General features: G+C 35.5%; 1 protein-coding gene across 1 annotated transcript in view; it reads left to right on the top strand.

Moving 5' to 3' along the window:
* Positions 1-26964, top strand: part of LAMA2 (laminin subunit alpha 2) — a 627718-nt gene that overhangs the window by 171436 nt on the left and 429318 nt on the right. Inside the window, exon 3 of the mRNA XM_061207556.1 lies at positions 4530-4642. Coding sequence (XP_061063539.1) covers positions 4530-4642 — 113 coding nt within the window. The remainder of the gene's footprint in view (positions 1-4529; positions 4643-26964) is intronic.

The following is a 26964-nucleotide window of genomic DNA, read 5'->3' as shown; positions in this document are numbered from 1 at the left end:
GAAACCAAAGATGGCAAGCATCAGAAGCCTTCCTTGCCTGTTAAATGACTCTGGTTATTTTCTGTGGTGTAGATTGTTATGGGTGTAGGAGTTGGGAATATTGGAACACATCCTATCTGTTTGCTGTTCTTGTACAGAACGTTTAGGGCAAAAGACCTAGGTCAGAGCCCTGGGGAAACATCAAAAGCAAGAAAATCGAGATAAATAAATGAAAATAAAATGAATTAAAAAATAAATGAATTGATGGACTATGAGCTTTAGGTTCGTTAGAGAAGAAGATGAAGCCTGACAGGGAGAAATTGCCATTGTTGCAAGAATTGGTGGCCTTGATGATTTCACAGAGAATGTGAGAAAGCCTGGAGGCATGGAATGACTGGGAGGGAATGATGGGGGTGGTTGGGAGTGTGTAGATGTGTATTTAGGATGGGCTGGGCAGAGAAAGAGAGTTAGAGAGATAAAGTATGAAAATCATATGTATGTGTGTTTGTGTGTGTGTGTGTGCATATATACATGTATATGTATGTGCATATATGTATGGTTATCTATATATACATGTGCATAAAATATAAATATTTATAGTTCCTGTCTACAAGTACAATGTTAGGGTAAATAAGACTTGGATATAGAAGACAATTAAACAGATATTTTAAACAGTAAACTCAGGGCTATACCTTAGGGTACATATTATCAATGATGTAGAATTTCTAAGAAGGAAAACATCAGTGGGAACTGAAGTAGCAAGAGAAAGTTCCAAGAAGGTGGTCAGACTCAGAAGGGCTCTAAAAACCTGAATTACCCGAGATAAGAGGGAAAAGCATTCCAGGAAAGGAGAAAAAGATGGAAATGTGTAAATAGAGACAGGATGGAAGGAAGGTGCAGTGATTCAGGTAGAAAATAATTGAGTGGACACTCTTGGTAGCAAAATCAGTGAGATGTATTCACCAAATTAAGTCTACGAGTGACTGTCACTCCCTTCTTCAGAGTTCCGTATTCAGGGTCTTTCAGTGGAAGACATCTGTATTTAGGCAATCCCACCCCATATTTTCACTTTGGGACAAAAAAGTGAATAAATTGTTTTAGTAAGGCACATATGAGGTATGTTTTTGTATTTCCCATTTTATTTAGTTGTGGTAAGTTTTTAAAACTTATCACAGCCTACATTTACTTTGATTAATTTAATTTCAAATTACCAGCTTCATTACATTTCAAAATCCTGTTGTGGAACCAGAAATTTAGAAAGAATAATACCCCACAAGAATAAAAAATCTAGCAATAATCAACATGGATATATTTTAGTAAAAGTTGAAGCAACAGATTATAAAATTCCACAAATTCACTGAACAGCTAGAATTAATCTGGAAGGTTGGTACTTAAGTACCATACAAAGAAAAGGAAATTTGAACCTCCTGACTGTTAATAGATTGTGCTTTCCAATTAAAATAGCAGTTTGAAAGGTTTATTTCATCAATGATTCCCTCGCCAATTTTCAGATGTAGTTAGCCTTTGGATAGTGACTTTGGAGTCACTATCCCTGTTGAGGATGTTATAAGTTTCTATCTCTTTTTAAATAAGGGAAGTATGCCAACAATTAATCAGTATTTTCAAATTAATTATGATTAAAGTTTCATAATGGGGATTATGGTTAACTGTTGATTCATCTCCCAGTCTTCCTTTTCATGACTAATTCTCATATCAGTTTGACCTGAGGTGACAGATATCAAAATTTCCAATTAGATAGCTCCTCTCACAACTACCTTATGAGCCACAAGTGTGATTTGGAAGTGTGGTTGTGTGTGTGTTTTTCTATCACATGTTAAACCCACAATCTGTGAAGAAGATTCAGGAGGATGTTTAAGGAATGTTTGCTGTGATATTTATTTTTCTTCAGAAGCAATGCCAGTAATATTTCATTTATGGTTCTGATTCCTAATGTGCCAATTTCAGCGCCCACTCATACCACCAAGGACATTTATTTGATGTTTAGTTATGCTTCTTGTATTTGTTGATGTTATAAAGACCTAACACTTTCCCTAGCTTCAGCAGAACAAGTTAACTAGTGCTAAATATTAAATTTCGTCAGCAATTTTACTTTTCATTAATGAGATAAGGTGCCTCATCTCAGTGGACTGCTAATGTGATAAGACTTGGTACAAAACAAAGTCCATCCAGATGTTCAGCTGAATTAAGTAATTTACCAATAAAAATAGATTATTTTTGTCCTGTCTTATATACTCATGTTACCATAAGTAAATCAAAGATATAAGCCTTTATATTTTCAGTTAAACAGGTTATAGCAGATTACGTTAATAAAATTAATATGTAATAAAAATGTTCACAATCTGAAAATGGCAAATTTAATGAATATTTAGTTTTTGTAAATTTTTTGAAGATGATTTTTCTTTACTATCAGGCACCTATTGCATTGAGGACTTCTTTTTGCTTGGTTTTTATCTTCAAAAATTTTATTAAATGTAATTTGTCCCCAGTAAAGATTCAGAATCCTGCATATTTTGAACAGATGTATAATTAATTCTATGTATATGCATAATAATGGCTAGAATATTAATGGTTTTAATGTTCCTCTGGTAACCCTGTGAGTTGAGAGTTCCCATCCAATTACTGGTCCATGGCAAAATGAGAAAATGAAAACAAAATTCCAAATTTTTTATGAAGATAAAATGAATACCTTTTAAAGAATTATCCTTCATTTTAGTATTGTGTTGTTTTAAAACTTTTATTGTTTTTAAACATCCTCCATTTTATGAAATAAGTGATATTTTAAATGATAGCAAGAGTAGGCTGAACGCTACTATTACTTTGAGAAATAAAGAGCTAGAACTCCTGTATCAAGTCCACAAATCTCTTTCACACACATTTAATTTTTTTTTTTTTTACTTTTTTCTGAAAGTTAAGATTCTGGGTACCTGTGCTATGAGTGGAGTTATGTTATCCTCACTTCAGGAATGACAGAGTTTAAGTGACTTGCCCATGGTCAGTTAAGTGCTAACTGGTGGATCCAGATAGACTGTCCAGCTCCTCATACTCCAGCACTTCATGGTTCAAATCTTATGCTCTTTCATCACCATTATCATTAAAACACCTGGCTAGATTACTACATTATGTCCACAGATTGAAAGTCCATGATTGTTCCTCATAGTGATATGGCTTGTTTATTATTTGAAATATTCCTTCAATTTGCAAAAAAAGATTATGTTCTAATAAAAGGGTATTCTTAGGCCATTCATTTGAAATATCTTCCCAAGGAATTAGTGTTATAAAAGTTCTCACGACTGACACTCCAAAGCATAATTAATCAGAGTAGCAGGGAAGCTAACCTCCACTTTGTTTACATTTCTGTGGGCAAATAGGCTGACTTCCAAGTGAGATGTTAGAAAGTTAAGAACTCTTACTGCAGCCCTAGGAATAGAAATAGGAACATCCCCAGCAAACTGCCCTCCTGCCGTCCTCACCCGTGCCTGAGCTGGGCCGGATCAGAGGAGGAACAAGTTCTGTTCCTCCTTACTTGGGAAATGAGAAGCACAGATTGCAGATAAGAACCAATGACTGCATCCAAAAAGGAACAAGAGCTTTGGCACTCCAGAGGTAACGGTTGCTGTTGTGAGATGCATGGAACTAAGTGGGAGGAGATGAGGAATCTGTGAGTTTTGAGGATTGTAAGAAGGAACTGTGAGGGGAGGTGGCAACGATTGTCCACACCTCCTGTTTTTTATTGCCAATCTCCTTTTTAATTTTCACAATACGTCCTGTTCTCATGTATCTGGAGTAAAGACAAGGGGAGATCCATGTTTAGTTAGTAGGATGGAGTTTCATGCGCCGAGCTCTCTCTGCTTGCTTTTATTGTCCAGACCCCTCCACTGAGTTAGTGATTATAGGGACAGGCACCGCTGGATGGGAGATTTGGAGTATCTTTCATTATATTTTTAAATAGTGGTTTAAATAGAAAGTTGGCAGATTGAGGAGTGACTGCAAAAAGCCTCATAGGATGGATTTGACAGCATTTTCTATTAAAACCAGATACATATTGAATTGCCCAAGTCCTGGTAATAATGTATGTGTCAGAAGGGCAAATCTTCAAGTACCTTTCAACCACACTTCAGGATTTTATGTTTCTGTTCAAAAAGTTGATGTCATACTAGAGCTGCCTCAAACAGTAGAGTTTTTGCTTCTTTGAATGACTGACACATCAATTAGACTTCAATATCATTTCGTCACACTTAATTTCTGTAGTTATCTTTAAAGTTGCCTGTTTTAGTTGATGGCCAGAGTGCTGAACAGCTTCTTCTCTTATAGTCTTTAACCATTTCACACTACCTTGCGGAGCGCTGTGAAAAAGTCGACAGTAACCAAATTCTGTTAAAGATATGAATTGCTCTCTCTTTATGTTATTTTAATATTTGACCTTCACATGATGATGGTTTTAACTTAGTTTTACTTTTTACTTTTAAAAAACAGCTATAAATTCTTCATATGATCTTTTCTCCTTTCACATGCTGCTGCTGATTCAACAGTGAGACACCCGGTTACAAATGCTATTGATGGAAAGAACACTTGGTGGCAGAGTCCCAGTATTAAGAATGGAATCGAATACCATTATGTGACAATTACACTGGATTTACAGCAGGTATTATGCCTTTTTTTACTTTTCATTTTATTTTTTTATCATTTTCCACTTTGAAATTGGATCTTGGATTTGCTATTTGTGTAGTTAGTAGTTCTTGGGTGAAAGGATACTCTTTCTTATTACCCTCCATTGTTTTCTTGATACGGTGAACAAAGGGGCTTATTCATTTAGTAAATTGTTATTTAAAAATATTTGGCATTTATTTCTAAAGCACAACTATTTGGGTTGGCCCAGAAGTTCATTCGGTTTTTTCCATAACATCTTACGGAAAAACCCAAACTCACTTTTGGGCCAGCCCAATAAAATGAATTCGCATGAGAAGTTTAGAACTGAATTAGGAGCTGACTCTGTTTTGACCAATGAGAGTTAATGATAAAAATGTTGATCAATGAAATCTTACATAAAGAAAATATAATAGTGCCATTTTAAAACTTTTAAAATAATAGAGTGCTGCCACTCTGCTCATGGTGGGCGTACGAAAAGGTTCTTGGATAACAGGACTCTTGAGTACATTGCCTCTCATTACTGGGAGTTGAGCACGATGTGACGGTTGATTCTTAAAGTTGGGCCAGTAATGAGGTAACAAGCCTTGTAGTTGTATAAAACAGATGTTGAAAGTTGTTAGAGTTTGTGGTACATAGGTCTAGGTGCCTTCTACCTTAATTTTTTTTCTTCTTTCTGTTTACAATATTCAGGTCAGGTGGAAAGTATTCATCAAGAATTATTTAGGCTTGCAAATAGGATGGAGTCTGGAAAAATGTTCCCATATTTTACTGTTATTCCAAATACAAAAGTTTATTTGATTGACTGAAGGCTGAGACTGGAAATGTTGAACTTAGATGACTTTTTTTAACTCAACCTGTTTCTCTCTCACTCTCTGGGATAGCATAGGAAAGATACTTAGGCATTCCTGCCTGACCCAGTAGAGGCAGAGCAGCAAAGGGGCTTGGGGTTAGTGGAGAGGATATGGCTAAAATAGTTAATGACAGATACCATAACTGCAGAGCTTGTGTTTCCACATGTGATCACAGTGGAGGAAAGCACTAGCCAGTGGGGGTTTGTCACATTCTCAGGACGCCAGATAGGCACCAGGCATTTCCCTAATGGATACTGTTTGTCATCAATAGGATACGAACTACCCACTTCAGGTTTGGGGCCCATTTTGGCCAGGGTGCACATATTCAGGAATTGCAAAGGGCTGGTTGGTGGGTCTCACAGCAGATACTCTTTCCACCCATTTGGGACTCCGCAGGACTTGAGCAACAGGGTAGCAGCAGGGACTCAGTGCTGCAGCTAAATTGCCAACTGGCATGTATTTATTTCTACCCATACCGGCAGCTGAATGTCAGCCTTGAGTTAATATTTCTCAGGAAATCTCAGAGCACAATCAGGGAAGGCAGGCAAACTACTACCTTGATCAATTATGCTTTAGTTCAATGAAGTCTTATGCATGAATTCCCTGAAAATCCTAGCCTCAAAATGGACTTTATCCCTCTATGGATAAAGACAACTTGGTCCTTTGCCAGTCACAGCAGTTGTCCCCCATCATGTGGTCATTGAAAGTTGCAATCCAACTTTCCAATCAGGAGTGAGTCTGCTGTCTATTGCCTTGGGTCATCTCCTGGGATAGGGAATCAATAAATAGTGATGGTTCATTGCTCTGGTTTACTCTCTGCCTATTCTTTTAAATCACACATGGAGCAGGAGACTCAATTGTTAATATAATTTGCACAAGTCACTTATACTACTCTTTGAGCTCAACCACAATAGCATTGGGTTGGCCAAAATGTTCATTTGGGTTTTTCTGTAACATCTTATAGAAAAACCTGAACGAACTTTTTGGCCAACCCTATGTTAAGAGGCACACCTCATTTTACTATGCTTTGTTTTATTATGCTTTGCAGATATTGCATTTTTTTTTTTTTTTACAGATTGAAGGTTTGTGGCAACTCTGTGGCCAGCAAGTCTATTGGCACCATTTTTCCAACTGATTTGCTCACTTTGTGTCTCTGTGTCACATTTTGGTAATTCTTGCAATATTTCAAACTTTTTCATTATTATTATATTTGTTATGGTAATCTGTGATCAGTGAGCTTTGATGTTGCTATTATAGTTGTTCTGGGGTCCATGAACCATGCGCATACAAGAAGGTGAACTTAGTAACTGTTGCATGTGTGCTGACTGCTCACCAACCGGTCATTTCCCCATCTCTCTCCCTCTCCTTGGGCCTTCCTATTCCCTGAGACACACAACATTGAAATTATTAACCCTACAATTAATAGCCCTACAATGGCCTCTAAGTGTTCAAGTGAAAGGAAGAGTTGCACATCTCTCACTTTAAATCAAAAGCTAGAAATAATTAAGCTTAGTGAGGAAGGCATGTCAAAAGCTGAGACAGGCGAAAAGCTAGACCTCTTGCACCAGTTAGCCAAGTTGTCAATGCAAACGAAAAGTTCTTGAAGGAAACTAAAAGTGTTGCTCCAATGAACACACAAATGATAAGAAACCAGAATAACATTATTGCTGACATGGAGAAAGTTTTAGTGGTCTGGAAAGAAGATCAAACCAGCCACAACCTTCCCTTAAGGCAAAGCCTAATCCAGAGCTAGGCCCTAACTCTCTTCAATTTTACAAAGGCTGAGAGAGGTGAGGAAGCTACAGAAGAAAAGTTTGACGCCAGCAGAGATTAGTTCATGAAGTTTAAGGAAAGAAGCTGTCTTCATAACATATAAGTGCCAGGTAAAGCAGCAAGTACTGATGCAGATCAGATGCAAGCTGCAGCAAGTTATCCAGAAGGTCTAACTAAGATAATTCATGAAGGTGGGGACACTAAACAACAGATTTTCAGTATAGATGAAACAGGCTTCTATTGGAAGAAGATGCCATCTAGTACTTTTATAGCTAGAGAGGAGAAGTCAATGCCTGGCTTCAAATCTTCAAAGGACAGGCTGACTCTCTTGTTAGGGGCTAATGCAGCTGGTGACTTGACGTTAAGGCCAATGCTCATTTACCATTCCCAAAATCCCAGGGCCCTTAAGAATTATGCTAAATTTACTCTGCCTGTGCTGTGGAACAGCAAAGCCTGGATGACAGCACATCTGTTTACAAGATGCTTTATTGAATATTTTAAGCCCACTGTTGAGAACTATTGCTCAAAAAAAAAAGATTCCTTTCAAAATATTACTGCTCATTGACAGTGCACCTGTTCACCCAAGAGCTCTGATGGAGATGTACAAGGAGATTCATGTTGTTTTCATGCCCGCTAACACAAGATCCATTATGCAGTCCATGGATCAAGGAGTAATTTCAACTTCTAAGTATTATTATTTAAGAAATACATTTTGTAAGGCTACAGGTGTCATAGATAGTGATTCTTCTGATGGACCGGGGCAGAGTAAATTGAAAACCTTTTGGAAAGGATTCACCATTCTAGATGGCATTAGGAACATTCGTGATTCATGGGAAGAGGTCAAAATATCAACATTAACGGGAGTTTGGAAGAAGTTGATTCCAACCCTAATGGATGGTTTGGAGGGGTTCAAGACTTTAGTGGAGGAAGTAACTACAGATGAGGTGGAAATAGCAAAAGAACTGGAATTAGAATGGAGCCTGAAGATGTGACAGACTTGCTGCAATCTCATGATTAACAGGCAGGGAGTTGCTTCTTATGGATGAGCAAAGAAAGTGGTTCCCTGAGATGGAATATACTCCTGGTGACAGTGCTATAAAGACTGTTGAAATGACAACAAAGGATTTAGAATATTACATAAACTTAGCTGACAAAGCAGCAGGTTTGAAAAGATTGACTCCAATTTTGAAAGCATTTGGGTAAAATGCTATTGAACAGTATTGCATACTACAGAGAAATTGTTCATGAAAGGAAGAGTAAATCAATGCAGCAATGTTGTCTTATTTTAAGAGGTTGCCACAGCCACCCCAACCTTCAGCAACCACCACCCTGATCATTCAGCAACCATCAACTTCCAGGCAAGACCCTCCACCAGCAAAACGATTTTGACTGGCTGAAGGCTCAGATGATGTTTAGCATTTTTAGCAATAAAGTATTTTAAAAATTAAGATATGTACATTGTTTTTTAGACACAATGTTGTTGTACATTTAATAGGCTATAGTATAGTGCAAACAAAACTTTTATATGCACTGGGAAACCAAAAATATTTATGAGACTCACTTTATTGTGATATTTGCCTTATTGCAGTGGTCTGGAATCGAGCCCGCAGTGTCTCTGAGGTATGCCTGCATTTGTTATTAAACATAGCAGCATTTTTTCCTTCTAATTTACAACTGGATGATACAATCACAGGTTTTTACTAAATCATTTTTACTCAACATACCTATCATTATTAATTCCACAGGTCAAAGAGTGCATCTGAAAACCCATTTTTCAATGAAGCCATTTATATTTTCCCATTTGCTTTGCATACCCACTCATCCATTCCCCATGGTATCTTTGTTTTCCTGTTCTCTCTTCTTCCCTTTTAGTTTAATGGCCTTCAGAGGTGTGAATACTCAAGACATCTTTTATAGTTCAGTCTTCATAACAAGTGGCAGGAATCTGTTTATAAGAGCAGTTTACCTGTCTCCAGAGTCTGGAGTACACCTCATGGAAGTGGCGCAGACATGTGTCCTCGTATGGTCTCATATCCCAGAATGGCACCCACCCATGCCCTTATTCACTTCAGCCCTCTCTTACCTCCTGTGAATCAACTCATCATGTGTTTAAGAGAAGCAGAACACAACCTATAAAATAAAACAAATCCATTTTTCTACTTGTCTCAAGATTTTAATTTAGTCAATGATTTAATAATGTAAAAAGCTAAGCAGATTTTGTAATCAGATTTTATAAGGGAATTCCACAGACAGAAAGGGGATTTAGACCTCTTATTTAGCCTCAGCCTTTGGAGGAACAAACTGTGGAACAGGTTCTTAAACCTATTCAATTAAGGGGCAAAGCTGCAGGAAGGCATGTTACAGTGCATTGGCAACAGAGAAAATGTGGACATCCTTATTATATCATTTACTACTTACAATTAGCTGATAAGGCAGCTAGTATTATTACCCCTCTTTAATAGTTGAAGAACACTAAGACTTAGAAAAATTAAGTGACTTGGGCTTCCTACTAAAGTCTATTACGGGCAGGGCTGGGATTTCATCCGGAGTTGTCTGAATCCAGACCCCAAACTATGCCAGTATTTCCTAAACTGGGATTGGAAGATCTAATTTAGGGAGAATTTTTGGTATATAATTTCAAGGGGTCTGTACATTGTTTGGGTTTAAGGAATACTGGGTTATCATCTCTTGGTTTACACAGGAGAATATAGCCAAAGTCTGTTATGTCATAAAACAAGGACTAGATCTCTTATTTTCTACTACACTTTAGCGTATCTCTAAAACAGCATAACTTCAGTCTTTTTCACCTACAGCGTGAAGGATTAATAGGCTTTTCATCATAATATGAGCTATTATTCAGCTGGGAGGCAAGGGCAGTAGTTTCATAATGAATAGGTAAATATCACTAAATGTTTGTCATTGTTTCAGCAAGAAGTTTGACCATTTATTAGTTCTCCTTTTTATTTTGAGATGCATGAATTTCAACAAGTGCCAGTTTTTTGTTGTTGATAATATACTTGGCTCCTCCGTGGAATACTTTTAATAAGTTACTATTTTAAATAAAGGTCACCATTGGATTTCCTTGATTGAATCATTACAGATTACACTGGGAAATTTCTTTTACATTTTATCATTCAAGATGAGCCCTAGAAAAATATAACACTTATTGAGAAGAAAGTAGGTACTTATTTTATAGATTGTTTTTAGATTTTTATTACTAAGGGATTATTAACTTTTCCCAATACTACTATTTACTCACAGCATATCTTGAGCAAATAATTTAATCATGCTGTGCCCCAAGTTCTAGATTAGCAAAATAAATGTTATAATATCATGGCAAGAAATTGAAATAACGATAATATCAATACAACAACTAAATTACCTCTGACAATTACAGTTATCGTAAAGACCTACTATCAGCATAATCTCAAAGAGAAGCTTAGCTGTTCCAATGATGTGTATGCAAAACCCCAGTATAATGGTAAAGAAAAATATACATAAATTTAGAAGACAGTAATAGGAAATTGAAGGTTAATAGGATGTCCAAAATATTCCATTTTAGTCCCTTTCCAACGGGATTTTCACGACAATATATATTATAATATCTGATCTCATTTTACGACTTTTAAAAATCTGGCCATTTTCTTAGGCCTGCCCTTTGATTTGTTTAGGAAGAAAGTTGATTGGCAAGTGGGTTAAAATTCAGAGGGGCAGCTTTTTAATAGACCTTTAAAAAACGTACATTGAGTCATATTCATTCCTGGATAATCCAGGTACGCCATGGAATTAGTTATGCTCATGTGTAGGAATCTCCTTTATCTCAATACATAATTCCCTTCTCTTCCTGGTTTATCCCCCAAAACTAAAAATGCATTTATTAAGAAAAATTGTCTTACAGCTACAGAGATCAAGTTCCACATGTTCTTGACCTAAATGTTTTATTCATTGACCTTATAGAGACATATCTAGTGAGATAGGTTAACAGTTTAAAATGAGAGTTATGTTTTGGAGGAGGATGAATTAATATTTCTATACAAATATTGCTATACTTTTGGAATGTGTGTGAATAGCATAGAACCATTTTTTCTTGAACTGTTAATGTAATAATTAATCCCTTATGTAATAATAAAGCATGAAAAAAGTGAGATAGATACAATTAATTATTAAATATTCAACAGGGAGAAAGGAGTATAAATGACATTCCTACATTTAATATCCCATTAAATAAGGAAGATACACATGATATATTAAAAAGCAAGACAAGATTTACATAGCTCTGGTTGAATATGGTTCTGTTCAATACAGTCCATTTGATCTGCCTCCTGGAGACAGATCTCTATGAAGGATTTAGCCCATGGCATGATGATTAGATGTATTCCCCTGTTGTCCTTCTAGATTGAGCATTCTTGAAGGCAGAGTTCTCAGACTGTTTCTACCCACCATGGCACTCAGCATCTAGCAGGAACTCAGCAGATTTGATGAAAGAATGGCTCATGGTTGCTCTTCATATCACTGAATTTTTTCTTGGTATTATTTGGGTCACTGCTAAATTGATGAATATAAAACTAACTATAGTGGAGATTATAATCTACACGTTCAAAATGTCCTACATGATACGTCTTGTTTAGTATAGCAGAATATAATTAAATTCACAGATCTCTACCTGCTTTAGTTTTTTTTTTTTAAGATCATTGATTCAATGTCGCAAGTAGGATCTGTGGTTAATTAGAAAGTGAATCTCTCTCACTAAATGAATTTGTGCTGATCTTTTAATCACTAATAAAGGTGACTACCAGCTTTAGTGTCTATATTGTGCAGAGCATTAGTTCTAATTTTCTCCCCTTCAGTCTACTTTCAACACTGCACTCACATTGATTTTAGTACCAAATTGGATCAGATCACTCCTTCCACTAAAACCCTCTAATGGCACTCAGTGGAAAAAGCACAATTACCCGCAAGGATTTACCTCACCCCCTTTCATCTCTGGCCTCAATCTCCCCTCTTCAGTTGCCCCACTGGCTACTTCACTGAGTCTTGAAGTCCTTTGCACTTGCTGTTCCTTGTGTTGGAATTATTTCCCCTAATTTCCATACAGTCTGTTTCATTTCCTTTGGATTTTTATTCAAGTGTCATGTTCATAGCAAGGACCTCCTTGATAATCCTATTGAAAATTACAAATCCCTCCCTACTTCCTAACCCATTTCCCTGCTTTATTTTTCTCCATAAAGTACATGGCTGTCTAACTTACTACATATATTTTACTACAGCTCTTCCTCGACTTATGATGGAATCACATCCCAATAAACCAATCGCAAATTGAAAATATTGTAAGTTAAAAATGCATTTAATACACCTAACCAAACATCATAGCTCAGCCTAGCCTGCCTTAAACATGCTCAGAACACTTACATTAGCCTACAATTGGGCAAAACCACCTAACACAGGCATACTTTATAATAAAGTGTTAAATATTTCACCAGTAATTTATTGAATGCTGTACTAAAAATGAAAAACAGAATGGGTGTGTGGGTACAAAGTGGTTGAAAGTGTATCAGTTACTTACCTTCCTGATCCCGTGGCTGACTGCATCTTGCTGCTCACGGCCACTGCCCAGCATCACAAGAGAGCATCATACCACATATTGCTAGCCTGGAAAAGACACAAATTCAAAATTTGAAGTGAAGCATAGTAAGTCCAAGACCATCTGTATTTGTATTGAATGTTGTTTATCTCCCCTTTTAAAATGCAATTTTCATGAGAGTGGAGATATTTGTTTGTTATTTTTTTGAATTGCCGCATTCTAAGCACTTGGAATAGTACACAGCATATAAGAGGTACTCTATAGATTTATATTAAATGAATAAATGATTGAATGAATAAACAAAACACCAATTCATAGTGTAAGAATCATATTAAAGCTGAAAATTAAAGGAAGAAATATTCTTACTGTATTTCTTATGACAAAATATGCTATGCATTTTCAAATTTATGATTTCTCCTTTAAGTCTCTGGTTAAATAGCATGAAGTAAATTTTCTCACTAATCCTTTTACTAAACATGTTCTAAACTTCGGTCATATTTGTCACTCTCCGTGTGACTTTACCACATTTATAGCTTTATTTGGGAAAAGAAGATTTTAATCAATTTAACTCTTCCTTTGTAACAGAGAAGTCTAGGACTGTAATCTTTTAATTGATATTTTAAAATTTCTCAGTTGAAAAAAAGTAGAAGTATAAAAGGGGAAAAGTGCCACCAGAATGCTGTTTAAACAAGATTCTAGACAAAAGATATTATGTATTTTGATATAAATAGCTAAAAAACTAAATTCCAGCAACATCATGAAAATGTAAATGTTTTGGAGATGCAGATCCTATTTCAAATAGTGTCAAGATGACTACCCTGGAAAATGATTCTTGAAACCAGGGAATAAATTCAGGAATTTTTTTAAAAATAGAAATAATAATATATAATGAAAAGATCTGTTAAATATCTGTGGGAAAAGATCTGTTAAAGATTTTAAATCATACTGTTTCTGTTATGCAAAGTCTGAAGAGGACTGCCTGAAATAGACTGAATGTGGGCAATTTTTCACAGCTGTCTGATGACTTCCACACATGAAACACAACTGTATTTCCTCATGTTGGTGGAATATTGTGTATTCTCCCATTTTATTCTTGAAGTCTAAGTTTTTACTTATTATATTTATATATGCTTTTATATATAATTATACTTATATATAGTTATATAAGTTATGCACATATAAATTAGAGTTTTTTCCTAGAAGTTGACTGTATATTTAAATAACGTGATAGCATGTGTGTTTTAATTTGTAGATAATACATGTTTTCAGTATGACCCTGAGTCTTAAAAATACTAAAATGGCAAGAAGGATGAGCAAGAGGCTAAGGAGAAAGGAGGAGATATAATTTTGCCCACTTCCATTTCCTGACCTATCACTTATCAGCTTATTTACCTTAGGTAAATTGTCCTACTTTTATACTCCTCAATATGGTCATATGGAAAATGGAATCAATAGCATCACTTCTTTCTTAAGAAGATTGTTATAAGGGTAAAGTGATGTAATATGGGCAAACAGCCAAGCACATTGCTACACAGTAGTTAATACTCAGTAAGTAATAGTTCCTGGCCTTCTACACTGATAATAATGCTGAGCAGAGAACAAATGGGCTAGAGTTGTAATGAGAGTGACTTAAAAAAGCAAAACAAGGGGACTTCCCTGGCACAGTGGTAAAGACTTCACCTTCCAATGCAGAGGGTGCGGGTCTGATCCCAGGTCGGGGAGCTAAGATCCTGCATGCCTTGCAGCCAAAAAACCAAAACATAAAACAGAAGTAGTGTTGTAACAAAATCAATAAAGAGCTGCCTGGCTCGTGGCCTCCCAAGAGCAAGGTTCTTGGTTCTCTGACCGGGTGTCAGGCCTGAGCCTCTGAGGTGGGAGAGCCGACTTCAGGACATTGGACCACCAGAGACCTCCTGGGCCCACATAATATCAATCAGTGAGACCTCTCCCAGAGATCTCCATCTCAACACTAAGACCCAGCTCCACTCAATGACGAGCAAGCTCCAGTGCTGGACACCCCATGTCAAACAACTAGCAAGACAGGAACACAACCCCACCCATTAGCAGAGAGGGTGCCTAAAATCATACTAAGTTCACAGACACCCCAAAACATACCACTGGACTCGGTCCTGCCCACCAGAAAGACAAGATCCAGCCTCATCCACCAGAATACAGGCATGAGTCCCATCCACCAGGAAGCCTACACAACCCAGTGAACCAACTTTATCCACTGGGGGCAGACACCAAAAACAATGGGAACTATGAACCTGCAGCCTGAGAAAAGGAGATGCCAAACACAGTAAGTTAAGCAAAATGAGAAGACAGAGAAATACGCAGCAGATGAAGGAGCAAAGTAAAAACCCACCAGACCAAACAAATGAAGAGGAAATAGGCAGTCTACCTAAAAAAGAATTTGCAGTAATGATAGTAAAGATGATCCATAATCTTGGAAACAGATGGAGAAAATACAAGAAAAGTTTAACAAGGACCTAGAAGAACTAAAGAGAAAACAATGATGAAGAACACAATAAATGAAATTAAAATTTTGCTATAAAGAATCATGATGAACAACACAATAAATGAAATTTAAAATTCTCTATAAGGAATCAATAGCAGAATAACTGAGGCAGAAGAACGGATAAGTGACTTGGAAGATAAAATAGTGGAAATAACTACCACAGAGCAGAATAAAGAAAAAAGAATGAAAAGAATTGAGGACATTCTCAGAGACCTCTGGGATGACATTAAACACACCAACATTCGAATTATAGGGGTCCCAGAAGAAGAAGAGAAAAAGAAAGGGACTGAGAAAATATTTGAAGAGATTATAGTTGAAAAGTTCCCTAATATGGGAAAGTAAATAGTCAATCAAGTCCAGGAAACACAGAGAGTCCCATACAGGATAAATCCAAGGAGAAACACACCAAGACACATAGTAATCAACCTATCAGAAATTAAATACAAAGAAGAAATATTAAAAGCAGCAAGGGAAAAGCAACAAATAACATACAAGGGAATCCCCATAAGGTTAACAGCTGATCTTTCAGCAGAAACTCTGCAAGCCAGAAGGGAGTGACAGGACATATTTAAGGTGATGAAAGGGAAAAACCTACCACCAAGATTACTCTACCCAGCAAGGATCTCATTCAGATTGGATGCAGAAATTAAAACCTTTACAGACAAGCAGAAGCTAAGAGAATTCAGCACCACCAAACCAGCTTTACAACAGATGCTAAAGGAACTTCTCTAGGCAGGAAACTCAAGAGAAGGAAAAGACCTACAATAACAAACCCCAAACAATTCAGAAAATGGTAATAGGAACATACATATCAATAATTACCTTAAATGTATTGGATTAAATGCTCCAACAAAAAGACATAGACTGGATGAATGGATACAAAAACAAGACCCATATATATGCTGTCTACAAGAGACCCACTTCAGACCTAGAGACACATACAGACTGAAAGTGAGGGGATGGAAAAACATGTTCCATGCAAATGGAAATTAAAAGAAAGCTGGAGTAGCAATTCTCATATCAGACAAAACAGACTTTAAAATAAAGACTATTACAAGAGACAAAGAAGGACACTACATAATGATCAAGGGATCAATCCAAGAAGAAGATAATAACAATTGTAAATATTTATGCACCCAACATAGGAGCACCTCAATACATAAGGTAAATGCTAACAGCCATAAAAGGGGAAATCAACAGTAACACAATCATAGTAGGGGACTTCAACACCCCACTTTCACCAATGGACAGATCATCCAAAATGAAAATAAATAAGGAAACACAAGCTTTAAATGACACATTAAACAAGATGGACATAATTGATATTTATAGGACATTCCATCCAAAAACAACAGAATACACTTTCTTCTCAAGTGCTCATGGAACATTCTCCAGGATAGACCATATCTTGGGTCACAAACCAAGCCTTGGTAAATTTAAGAAAATTGAAATTGTATCAAGTATCATTTCTGACCACAATGCTATGAGACTAGATATCAATTACTGGAAAAAATCTGTAAAAAATACAAACACATGGAGGCTTAAAAAATGCGCTACTAAATAACCAAGAGATCACAGATGAAATCAAAGAGGAAATCAAAAAATACCTAGAAACAAATGACAGTGAAAACACGACAACCCAAACTTGTGGGATGCAGCAAAAGCAGTTCTAACAGGGAAGTTTATAGCAATACAATCCTACCTCAAGAAACAACAGACATCTCAAATAAACAACCTAACCTTACACATAAAGCAATTAGAGAAAGAAGAACAGAAAAACCCCAAAGTTAGCAGAAGGAAAGAAATCATAAAGATCATATCAGAAATAAATGAAAAAGAAATGAAGGAAATTATAGCAAAGATCAATAAAACTAAAAACTGGTTCTTTGAGAAGATAAACAAAATTGATAAACCATTAGCCAGACTCATCAAGAAAAAAAGGGAAAAGACTCAAATCAACAGACTTCGAAATGAAAAAGGAGAAGTAACAACTGACACTACAGAAATACAAAGGATCATGAGAGATTACTACAAGCAACCCTATGCCAATAAAATGGACAACCTGGAAGAAGTGGACAAATTCTTAAAAAAGCACAAACTTCTGAGACTGAACCAGGAAGAAAGAGAAAATATGAACAGACCAATCACAAGCACTGAAATTGAACCTGTGATTAAAAATCTTCCAACAAACAAAAGCCCAGAACCAGATGGCTTCACAGGCGAATTCTATCAGACATTTAGAGAAGAGCTAACACCTATCCCTCTCAAACTCTTCCAAAATATAGCAGAGGGAGGAACACTCCCAAAGTCATTCTACGAGGCCACCATCATCCTGATACCAAAACCAAGCAAAGATGTCACAAAGAAAGAAAACTACAAGCCAATATCACTGATGAACATAGATGCAAAAATCCTCAACAAAATACTAGCAAACAGAATCCAACAGCACATTAAAAGGATCATACACCATGATCAAGTGGGGCTTATCCCAGGAATGCAAGGATTCTTTAATATACACAAATCAATCAATGTGATACACCATATTAACAAATTGAAGGAGAAAAACCATATGATCATCTCAATAGATGCAGAAAAAGCTTTCAACAAAATTCAAAACCCCTTTATGATAAAAACCCTCCAGAAAGTAGGCACAGAGGGAACTTTCCTCAACATAATAAAGGCCATATATGACAAACCCACAGCCAACATCGTCCTCAGTGGTGAAAAACTGAAACCATTTCCACTAAGATCAGGAACAAGACAAGTTTGCCCACTCTCACCACTATTATTCAACATAGTTTTGGAATTTTTAGCCACAGCAATCAGAGAAGAAAGAGAAATAAAAGGAATCCAAATCAGAAAAGAAGAAGTAAAACTGTCACTGTTTGCAGATGACATGGTACTATACATAGAGAATCCTAAACATGCTACCAGAAAACTATTAGAGCTAATCAGTGGATTTAGTAAAGTAGCAGGATACAAAATCAATGCACAGAAATCTCTTGCATTCCTATACACTAAATGATGAAAAATCTGAAAGAGAAATTAAGGAAAGACTCCCATTTACCACTGCAACAAAAAGAATAAAAAACCTAGGAATAAACCTACCTAAGGAGACAAAAGAACTGTATGCAGAAAACTATAAGACACGGATGATAGAAATTAAAGATGATGCAAACAGGTGGAGAGATATACCATATTCTTGCATTGGAAGAATCAACATTGTGAAATTGACTATACTACCCAAAGCAATCTACAGATTCAATGCAATCCCTTTCAAACTACCACTGGCATTTTTCACAGAACTAGAACAAAAAATTTCACAATTTGTATGGAAACACAAATGACCCTGAGTAGCCAAAGCAATCTTGAGAAAGAAAAGCAGAGCTGGAGGAATCAGGCTGCCTGACTTCAGACTATACTACAAAGCTACAGTAATCAAGACAGTATGGTACTGGCACAAAAACAGAAGTGTAGATCAGTGTATCAGGATAGAAAGCCCAGAGATAAACCCACACACATATGGTCATCTTATCTTTGATAAAGGAGGCAAGAGTGTACAATGGAGAAAAGACATCCTCTTCAATAAGTGGTGCTGGGAAAACAGGACAGCTACATGTAAAAGAATGAAATTAGAACACTTCCTAACACCATACACAAAAGTAAACTCAAAATGGATTAAAGACCTAAATGTAAGACCTGAAACTCTAAAACTCTTAGAGGAAAACATAGGCAGAACACTCTATGACATAAATCACAGCAAGATCCTTTTTGACTCACCTTCTAGAGAAATGGAAATAAAAACAAAAATAAATGGGACCTAAAGAAACTTAAAAGCTTTTGCACAGCAAAGGAAACCATAAACAAGGCAGCAAGACAACCCTCAGAATGGGAGAAAATGTTTGCAAATGAAGCAACTGACAAAGGATTAATCTCCAAATCATACAAGCAGCTCATGCAGGTCAACAGCAAAAAAGCAAACAACCCAATCCAAAAATGGGCAGAAGACCTAAATAGACATTTCTCCAAAGAATATATACAGATTGCCAACAAACACATGAAAGAATGCTCAACATCACTACTCACTAGAGAAATGCAAATCAAAACTACAATGAGGTGTCACTTCACACCAGTCAGAATGGCCATCATCAAAAAATTTACAAACAATAAATGTTGGAGAGGGTGTGGAAAAAAGCGATCCCTCTTGCACTATTGGTGGGAATGTAAATTGATACAGCCACTGTGGAGAACAGTATGGAGATTCCTTAAAAAACTAAAAATAGAACTACCATATGACCTAGCAATCCCACTACTGAGCATATACCCTGAGAAAACCATAATTCAAAAAGAGTCATGTACCACAGTGTTCATTGCAGCACTATTTACAATAGCCAGGACATGGAAGCAACCTAAGTGTCCATCGACAGATGAATGGATAAAGAAGATGTGGCACATGTATACAATGGAATATTACTCAGCCATAAAAAGAAACGACATTGAGTTATTTGTAGTGAGGTGGATGGACCTAGAGTCTGTCATACAGAGTGAAGTAAGTCAGAAAGAGGAAAACAAATACCGTATGCTAACACATATATATGGAATCTAAAAAAAAAATGTTTCTGAAGAACCTAGGGGTAGGACAGGAATAAAGACACAGACATAGAGAATGGACTTGAGGACATGAGGATGGGGAAGGGTAAGCCCCGACAAAGTGAGAGAGTGGCATTGACATATATACACTACCAAATGTAAAATAGATAGCTAGTGGGAAGCATCGCACAGCACAGGGAGATTAGCTCCGTGTTTGTGACCACCCAGAGGGGTGGGATAGGGAGTGTTGGAGGGACATGTAAGAGGAAAGGGATATGGCTATATAGCCATATAGTAATTTTTTAAAGTAATTCTATCTTTAATATATGTATACGTATAGCTGATTCACTTTGTTTTACAGCAGAAACTAACACAACATTGTAAAGCAATTATACTCCAATAAAGATGTTAAAAAAAATAAAGAGTAAAAAAATGGTCCACGTCTAAAAAATCTCCAAAAAAAAAGAGAAGCAAAATTAAAGTGGTTTAACAGTTCTAAAACAGCTTAATTACTGACATATTTGAAGGTTACCTGTAAGTTTCACTTGGCCTATAACTTAAAGAAAGTATTGAGTCAATATATATTCAGTATTTTATGAAAATTAATATTTATATAGAGAAAGCCCCAAAAGGGTCACTTGGGTGTTGAAACTTTTTTTTAACACCTTCTGTACTATTTTGTTGTTGTTATTACATCCTCCTGATTACTTGAATTTTTAATCATTAAGAAGTAAACTTATTCATTACTAGTATGTTCTTAAAAGCTTTTTCCCCCGGTATTATTTCATTTACATCCCCTTTATTTTGTTATCATTTGCATGTTTATTTTTTTCTGTCTTTTTATTAATTTCAACTTTTCTGCCACCTTCCATTTTAAATATGTTTCTCATAGACAGCATATAGTTGAATTTTGATGTTTTAACTAGACTGACAATGTTTTTATTTTAAAAAGAAACATTTATTTTCCATGTATATGTGTATTTCTAACATTTTTATTGAAGGGAAGCATGTATATGAAAAAGTTGACAAATCATAAGTGAAAAGCTTGATGAATTTTCACAAAGTGAACCTACCTAAGTAACCACTACCCACATCAAGATAACCAGCAATCCAGAAACTACCCTGGGACCCTCTCGGAGCCATTCTCTCCCCTCTCCCTGTAAAGATAATCAGTATTCTAACTTCTATTCAGTGCTGAAAGCCTTTGGCCTCAGGCATTTTCTCTGTGGATAGGGTTTTAGTTATAGATCAATATCTGTAATAAATGTGGGACTCTACAGAGTTTTTATTTCTTATTTTGTCTGGTTAGTTGAGTCAGGCTTTTCAAAAAATTCATCCATTTCCTCTCCATTTTCAAATATACTGGCATGAAGTTGTTAATGATATACCATTATTAACTTTTTAATATATAAGTGATCTGTGGTGATGCCTCTTTTTTTTCATTCCAAATACTGTTTGTGCAACCTGTTTTTAAAGCTTCAACAGGTTTTTTATAATTTTATTACTTTTTGAATAGTCAATATTTGGCTTGGTTGTTTTTCTCTCTTGTTAGATTACTGCATTGCATTGAATTCTGTGTTTATGTGTCTTGTTTCTTCCTTTCTAGTTTTTTAAATTTTAGTTTACTTTTTTTTCTACCTTCTTGAATAGATACTTAAATTATTAATATTTCAGTCTTTCTTTTCTCCAAATGTATTTATTTAAGGGTACATATTTGTCTCTATACATGGCTTTAGGTGCATATTATAAATTTGAAAATTTGCATTTTGCATTATCATTTATTTAAAAGTATTTTCTAATTTCCATTATAATTTCCCATAATATATGGATTATTTGGAAGTGAAGTACTTCATTCCCAAACTATTGAGTGTTTTTCTCATCTTTTTGCTTTTGTTATTTTTTCTCACTTAATTTCACTGTGATCATTATATTTTCAATTCTTTGAAATTCAAATTTTTGAAACTCATTTTCATTTAACATTTGGTCACTGACATTTGTGCACTTAGGAGGAATGTGGATTCTGTAGTCATTGGCTGCAGTTTTATGAATATATCAGTGAGTAAGTTTTTGTTTATATATATTGAAGCTATTTTATTAGGGGCATACAAATTTAGCATTTGAGCTGTATTAACCCTTCTTTTTAATACTACCATTGCTAGCAGTAATTCTATCTTTAAGATTTACTTTTGTAGCTTCACTAGCTTCCTTTTTGTTAGTGTTTACATAATATTGCTTTTTCTGTTTATTTTGGGGTCTCTATATTTAAGGAGTACCTGTTTTGAGCAGTGTGTAGTTGAATTGTTTATTTAACCAGTCTGCTGATCATTGTCTTTAAATTGGATATTTAATTATTTGCATTTAATATCACTATTAATATTTGGGTTCAAAGTGACATATTCCCATTTGTTTTCTGTTTGTCGTATATTTTGTTATATTTTTTCCTCTGACTTTAGTTCTTTTGGATATTAAAGATTTTTCCCCATTTAATTATTCTATTTCTCCTTTCATTAATGTGTGTTCTGGGAAGTCTTTTATTACTTGTATTAATTATAATATTATAGCATAAATATTATAGCATGTATTTTTGATTTCAGAACTTACTATAAATTGGTACTTTCATCACTTCCCAGACAAGGCAAAAGACCTTATAACATTTTAACTCTATACTCTCCACCCACCCCCCGCTCTCCCCAGTCCCAGTCAGATTTTCACCCATAGTTCTGGTGTGTTTAATTCTATGTATATATTAAGCTCCATAAGAAGTAACTATTACCATCATAAACAGGCCATATTCATTTAATTTTAAACACATGTTTTACTTTTTCCGTTGCTTTTTGTTAATTCTTTTATTAGTTACTTCTGTATAAGGTCATTTCCCTTCTGACTTTTTTTTTTAAATGACAATTTGCTGGTGACAAATTCTCTCAATTTTTTCCTGAAAGTGTTTATTCTTCCTTTATTTTTTGATTTATATATTTCATTAGGAATAAAATTCTAATTTGGAAGTTTTTCCAACACTTTAACAATTTCATTTCATTATTGCCTGGCTTTCATAATTTATGTGAGGTCAGTGAAAGACTTATTGCTCCTCCTTTGAAAGTAAGGTGTCTTTTTTGCCTTTGAAGATTTTATTTCTTTGTCTTTGGTGTTCAGAGATTTACTACCCTGTGTCTAGGAGTGATTTTATTTGTATAAATACTGGTTGGGATTCAAAAGCTTCTGGATTCTATGGATTAATGTATTTCACTGGTTTTGGAAAATTCCCAGCCAGTATTTCCTCAAATGTTCCTATCTACTTTCTCCCTTCTATTTCTGGGACTCCAGTTACATATGTTATGCTTTTCCTTATTTTCTTCTTTTCTCTCTCTCTCTCCCTATACGTTTTCAGGTGACCTATTTTTCAGTATATTAATGCTTTCTTTTGTTGGATCTAATCTTCTATTAAACACATTTACTCAACTCTTAATTTTAATAATTCTATTTTTCAGTTCTAGAATTTTCATTTGATACTTTTTAAAAATAGATTCCAGACTACTTCTTTATTTAGTCATCTGGAAAACATTAATCACAAGTTTTTTAAAATTATATGCCTGATAACTAACATTTGAAACACCTGTGAGTCTGTTTCTATTTTCTTTTTCCCCCTTTTTGGTTTACTGATTCATGGAAAGCTTGGTAGTGTTTTTTTTTTTTTTAATTAAATAATATACATTGTATCTGAAAACTTGTAAAAATTCTCTTAAATGAATTTATTTTCATTCTGGCAAGAGTTAGAGTAGGACCAGATTGCCTTGATTCAATCAGCTATTTAGATTTTTGTGGCTTGATCAGGGATTCTGATGGCTATTTCTGGTCTGCCCTTATTTCTAGGGGTAGACCTTCAGGGTTCATAATTGAAAGTCTTTTCTTTCTTTCTTGGCAGACTCTAAACTTTAAATTTTGTCTTCTCAGCTCTGTGAGACTTACCAAAGATCTGCTTAGCTTTTCACTTCTTATGAGTTAATTTTTGCATGGTGTTTATCTTCTGGCTCTTTCACCACTTAATTTGGCAAATCTCTTGAAGTCAAAAGCTGAGCAGAACGTAGGATTCATTTCTCTGTGGCTCATGGCCCTTCACATCCTAGCTGACTTCATAGCCATGAACTTCAGTGTTCATCTTCTCCCTGAGAGACTGATGAAAGCTCTAGGATATAGCTTCCTGTAAGAATACCCTGAGAGGAAAATGGCCAGCTCATCTTTATTTATATCTCTTTAATCAAGTCTGGCTGCTTTGCTTGCTCTCTGATGCCTTCAAACAGCTGTTTTTAGTATTTTATTCATCTTTTATAGTTCTTCTATTTGAAAGAAAATGTGTATTTGTTTTGTTTATAGTTTAAAAATCAGAGAATATTATCTGATAAGAATTTTGGGGGGTTCTTTTGGTGAATTTAAGGAACAGTTTCAATTATTGCTTCAATATTAAAATATACTAAATATTGGAATATTTTGATGGGTTATGAAGAAAGCAAGAAAGCGTATTTAAAACTGGGATCATCCTGAAAAATCTGAGATGCATGAAATTGTCATCTAAAGCAATACTAATCAAAGTAGGGATACGATCCTCAGTAGGAAGCACCATGCCCCTTATGGTATATGCCCTGAATAATACATAAAGAAAATCATTTAACAATAATACACTTGAAAAATATTTATTGAGTAACTACTACTTGATGGGCACTGTTCTAAGCCTGAAAGTCTGGCCATGAAGGAGACAGAAGTCCTTGTTTTCCAAGATTTTACATTCTAATTGCAGGGGTAGAGAGGGTTGCTACAGAGAGAGAAGGGGCATGGAAAATTAAATAAATAATTTAAAATAGTGAAAATGTCATGGAAAAAACAAAACAGAATAATATGATAGAGAGTAATAAAAGGGGCTACTTTATTTGTATGGTTTATCTATGTTTTTAAAAAATATTTATTTATTTATTTTTGGCTGTGTTGGGTCTTAGTTGCGGCATGAGGGATCTTTCACTGTGGCCCTTGGGCTCCTCCCTAGTTGTGGCGCATGGGCTTAGTTGCCCTACAGCATGTGGGATCTTAGTTCCCCGACCAGGGATTGAACCTGCATCCCCTGCATTGGAAGGCGGATTCTTAACCACTGGACCACCAGGGAAGTCTCTCTGTATTTTCAAGAAAGTGATATTTGAGCTGAGAATTGAATAACAGAAAGTGCCAATCATGAAAAATGCTAAGTAAATTTTATACCAGGCAGGAATAAACTTGGTAGGCTGAGGAATTAAAAGAAGGTCAATGTGGCTAGAGCCCAGTGATGAAGAGTAAAGGTTTTATGAGATGATGTCTGGGACATATCCAGGTCTACTTACAGTAGGAGGGAGTTGTCAATCACCATAAGGAGCTAGATTTAATTCTGAGTGTAATGAGAGACCTACGGTGGGATTTAAGAAAGGAATAATATGATTTCATTTATTTTGTTAGAAATTTTATTGTGCCTGCTAAATGGAGAATGATTGTAGTGAAAAAAGAGTAAAAACTAGGTGGCAGTTAGGAAACCATTGAAATACTCTAGCCAAGAGATGATGTTGACTTGGACTATGGTGGTAGGAGCACAGATGGACAGAAGTGGTAGGTTGGGATTTACTGTGGAGGATGATGTGACTAGATCTGATGGTGGAATGGAGAAAGAGAGTGAGGCAAAGATGTTGACTCTTAGGATTTTGGCCTGAAGAAATTTATTTTACTGAGACAGTTATAGACTCAAGAAAGAAAAGGATGGGGATACTAGGTGGTAAATAAGGCCTCTGTTTTAACATGTTATGTTTGAAAAGCATAGTAACCATCCAAGTGGAAACATTAAAGACACGATTGGATTTTTGAACACTGTATGTAATGCTAAGGCCCTGTTTAAGATCACCTAGAAAGAAAGTATAGAGTTAAAAGGAGGTCCTGAAATTGAATCCTAGGCACTTCAAATATAGTGGTGAGTGGAGTAAGGAGGAGAGAAAGGTGAAATCAGAGAAGCCAAGATAAAATATATCAAGAAAGAGGGAATGATAAACTGTGGCAATGTAGCTGCTAAGAGGGACGAGTTAAACCACTCAGGTAGTGAAAATATCAGAATATAGAAAAAAAGCACCATATTAAATTTCAGTGAGTGACAGTACTTTTTATTAGAGAAACTTTAATACAGGGTTAATGGCTCCAAACACCAAGATTTAATTTGGAAGCTTTCAACACAGCGACACCTATCAGTGTTCAGTTTGTTTATTTAAACATGCACGTGTTGATTGTATAATTTTCAAATTAAGGTGATAGCTAATAAAACAGTACAGAAAAAAAATAGATTTTAGCATCCTTTACTTATTAGCCAGGTTGGGTCTAAATATTAAAAGTAATATGTTTCCTGTCAAAATGCTCAGTTTTGTTTGTTTTTACAAATATTTTAATGTGGTATTTCAGCCAGGTTTGCTGTTGAAGGTCATGGTAGATTAATCTCAAATTAGCTGAAACAGTGAACTCAACTAAAAGAAAAATCAGCATCATAATGTAGTATAACCAAGGAAATCAGCCCAAACCCTAATGAGCAGTTGCCTCTCTGCATTGGGTCATTATGATTATATTAATTTAACAAGCCAGGTTGGGAAGCACAGATGAATACTCTTCCAAATGCAGAGTAAATACTTAATTTAGCAGTCTGCCATCATAGTATTTACTATCTCTGTGATAAAATCTTGCAGTAGTGGGCTGGAATATGTCATCTTCTCAGTAATAATATTTAAATACAGTTTCCATGTTTGCTTCATTATTATCCTTACTGCCACCTCCCTCAATTAATTCATTTCAAATGATAAGCTTTTCCATCCATCAGTGTTGAGAATAATTTCTTTAATTAATGATTCTGGAAGTATGGCTTTGGTTGCTTCCATCTTTTGGCTATTACTAATAATGCTTATAAAACATAGATGTACAAAAATCTTTTTGAATTCCTGCTTTTGTTTCTTTTTTGG

This window comes from Eubalaena glacialis, chromosome 12, assembly GCF_028564815.1.
Source record: "Eubalaena glacialis isolate mEubGla1 chromosome 12, mEubGla1.1.hap2.+ XY, whole genome shotgun sequence".
Taxonomy (NCBI): domain Eukaryota; kingdom Metazoa; phylum Chordata; class Mammalia; order Artiodactyla; family Balaenidae; genus Eubalaena; species Eubalaena glacialis.
The sequence above is the reverse complement of the archived record's forward strand: the minus strand, read 5'-3'. Positions and strand labels throughout refer to the sequence as shown.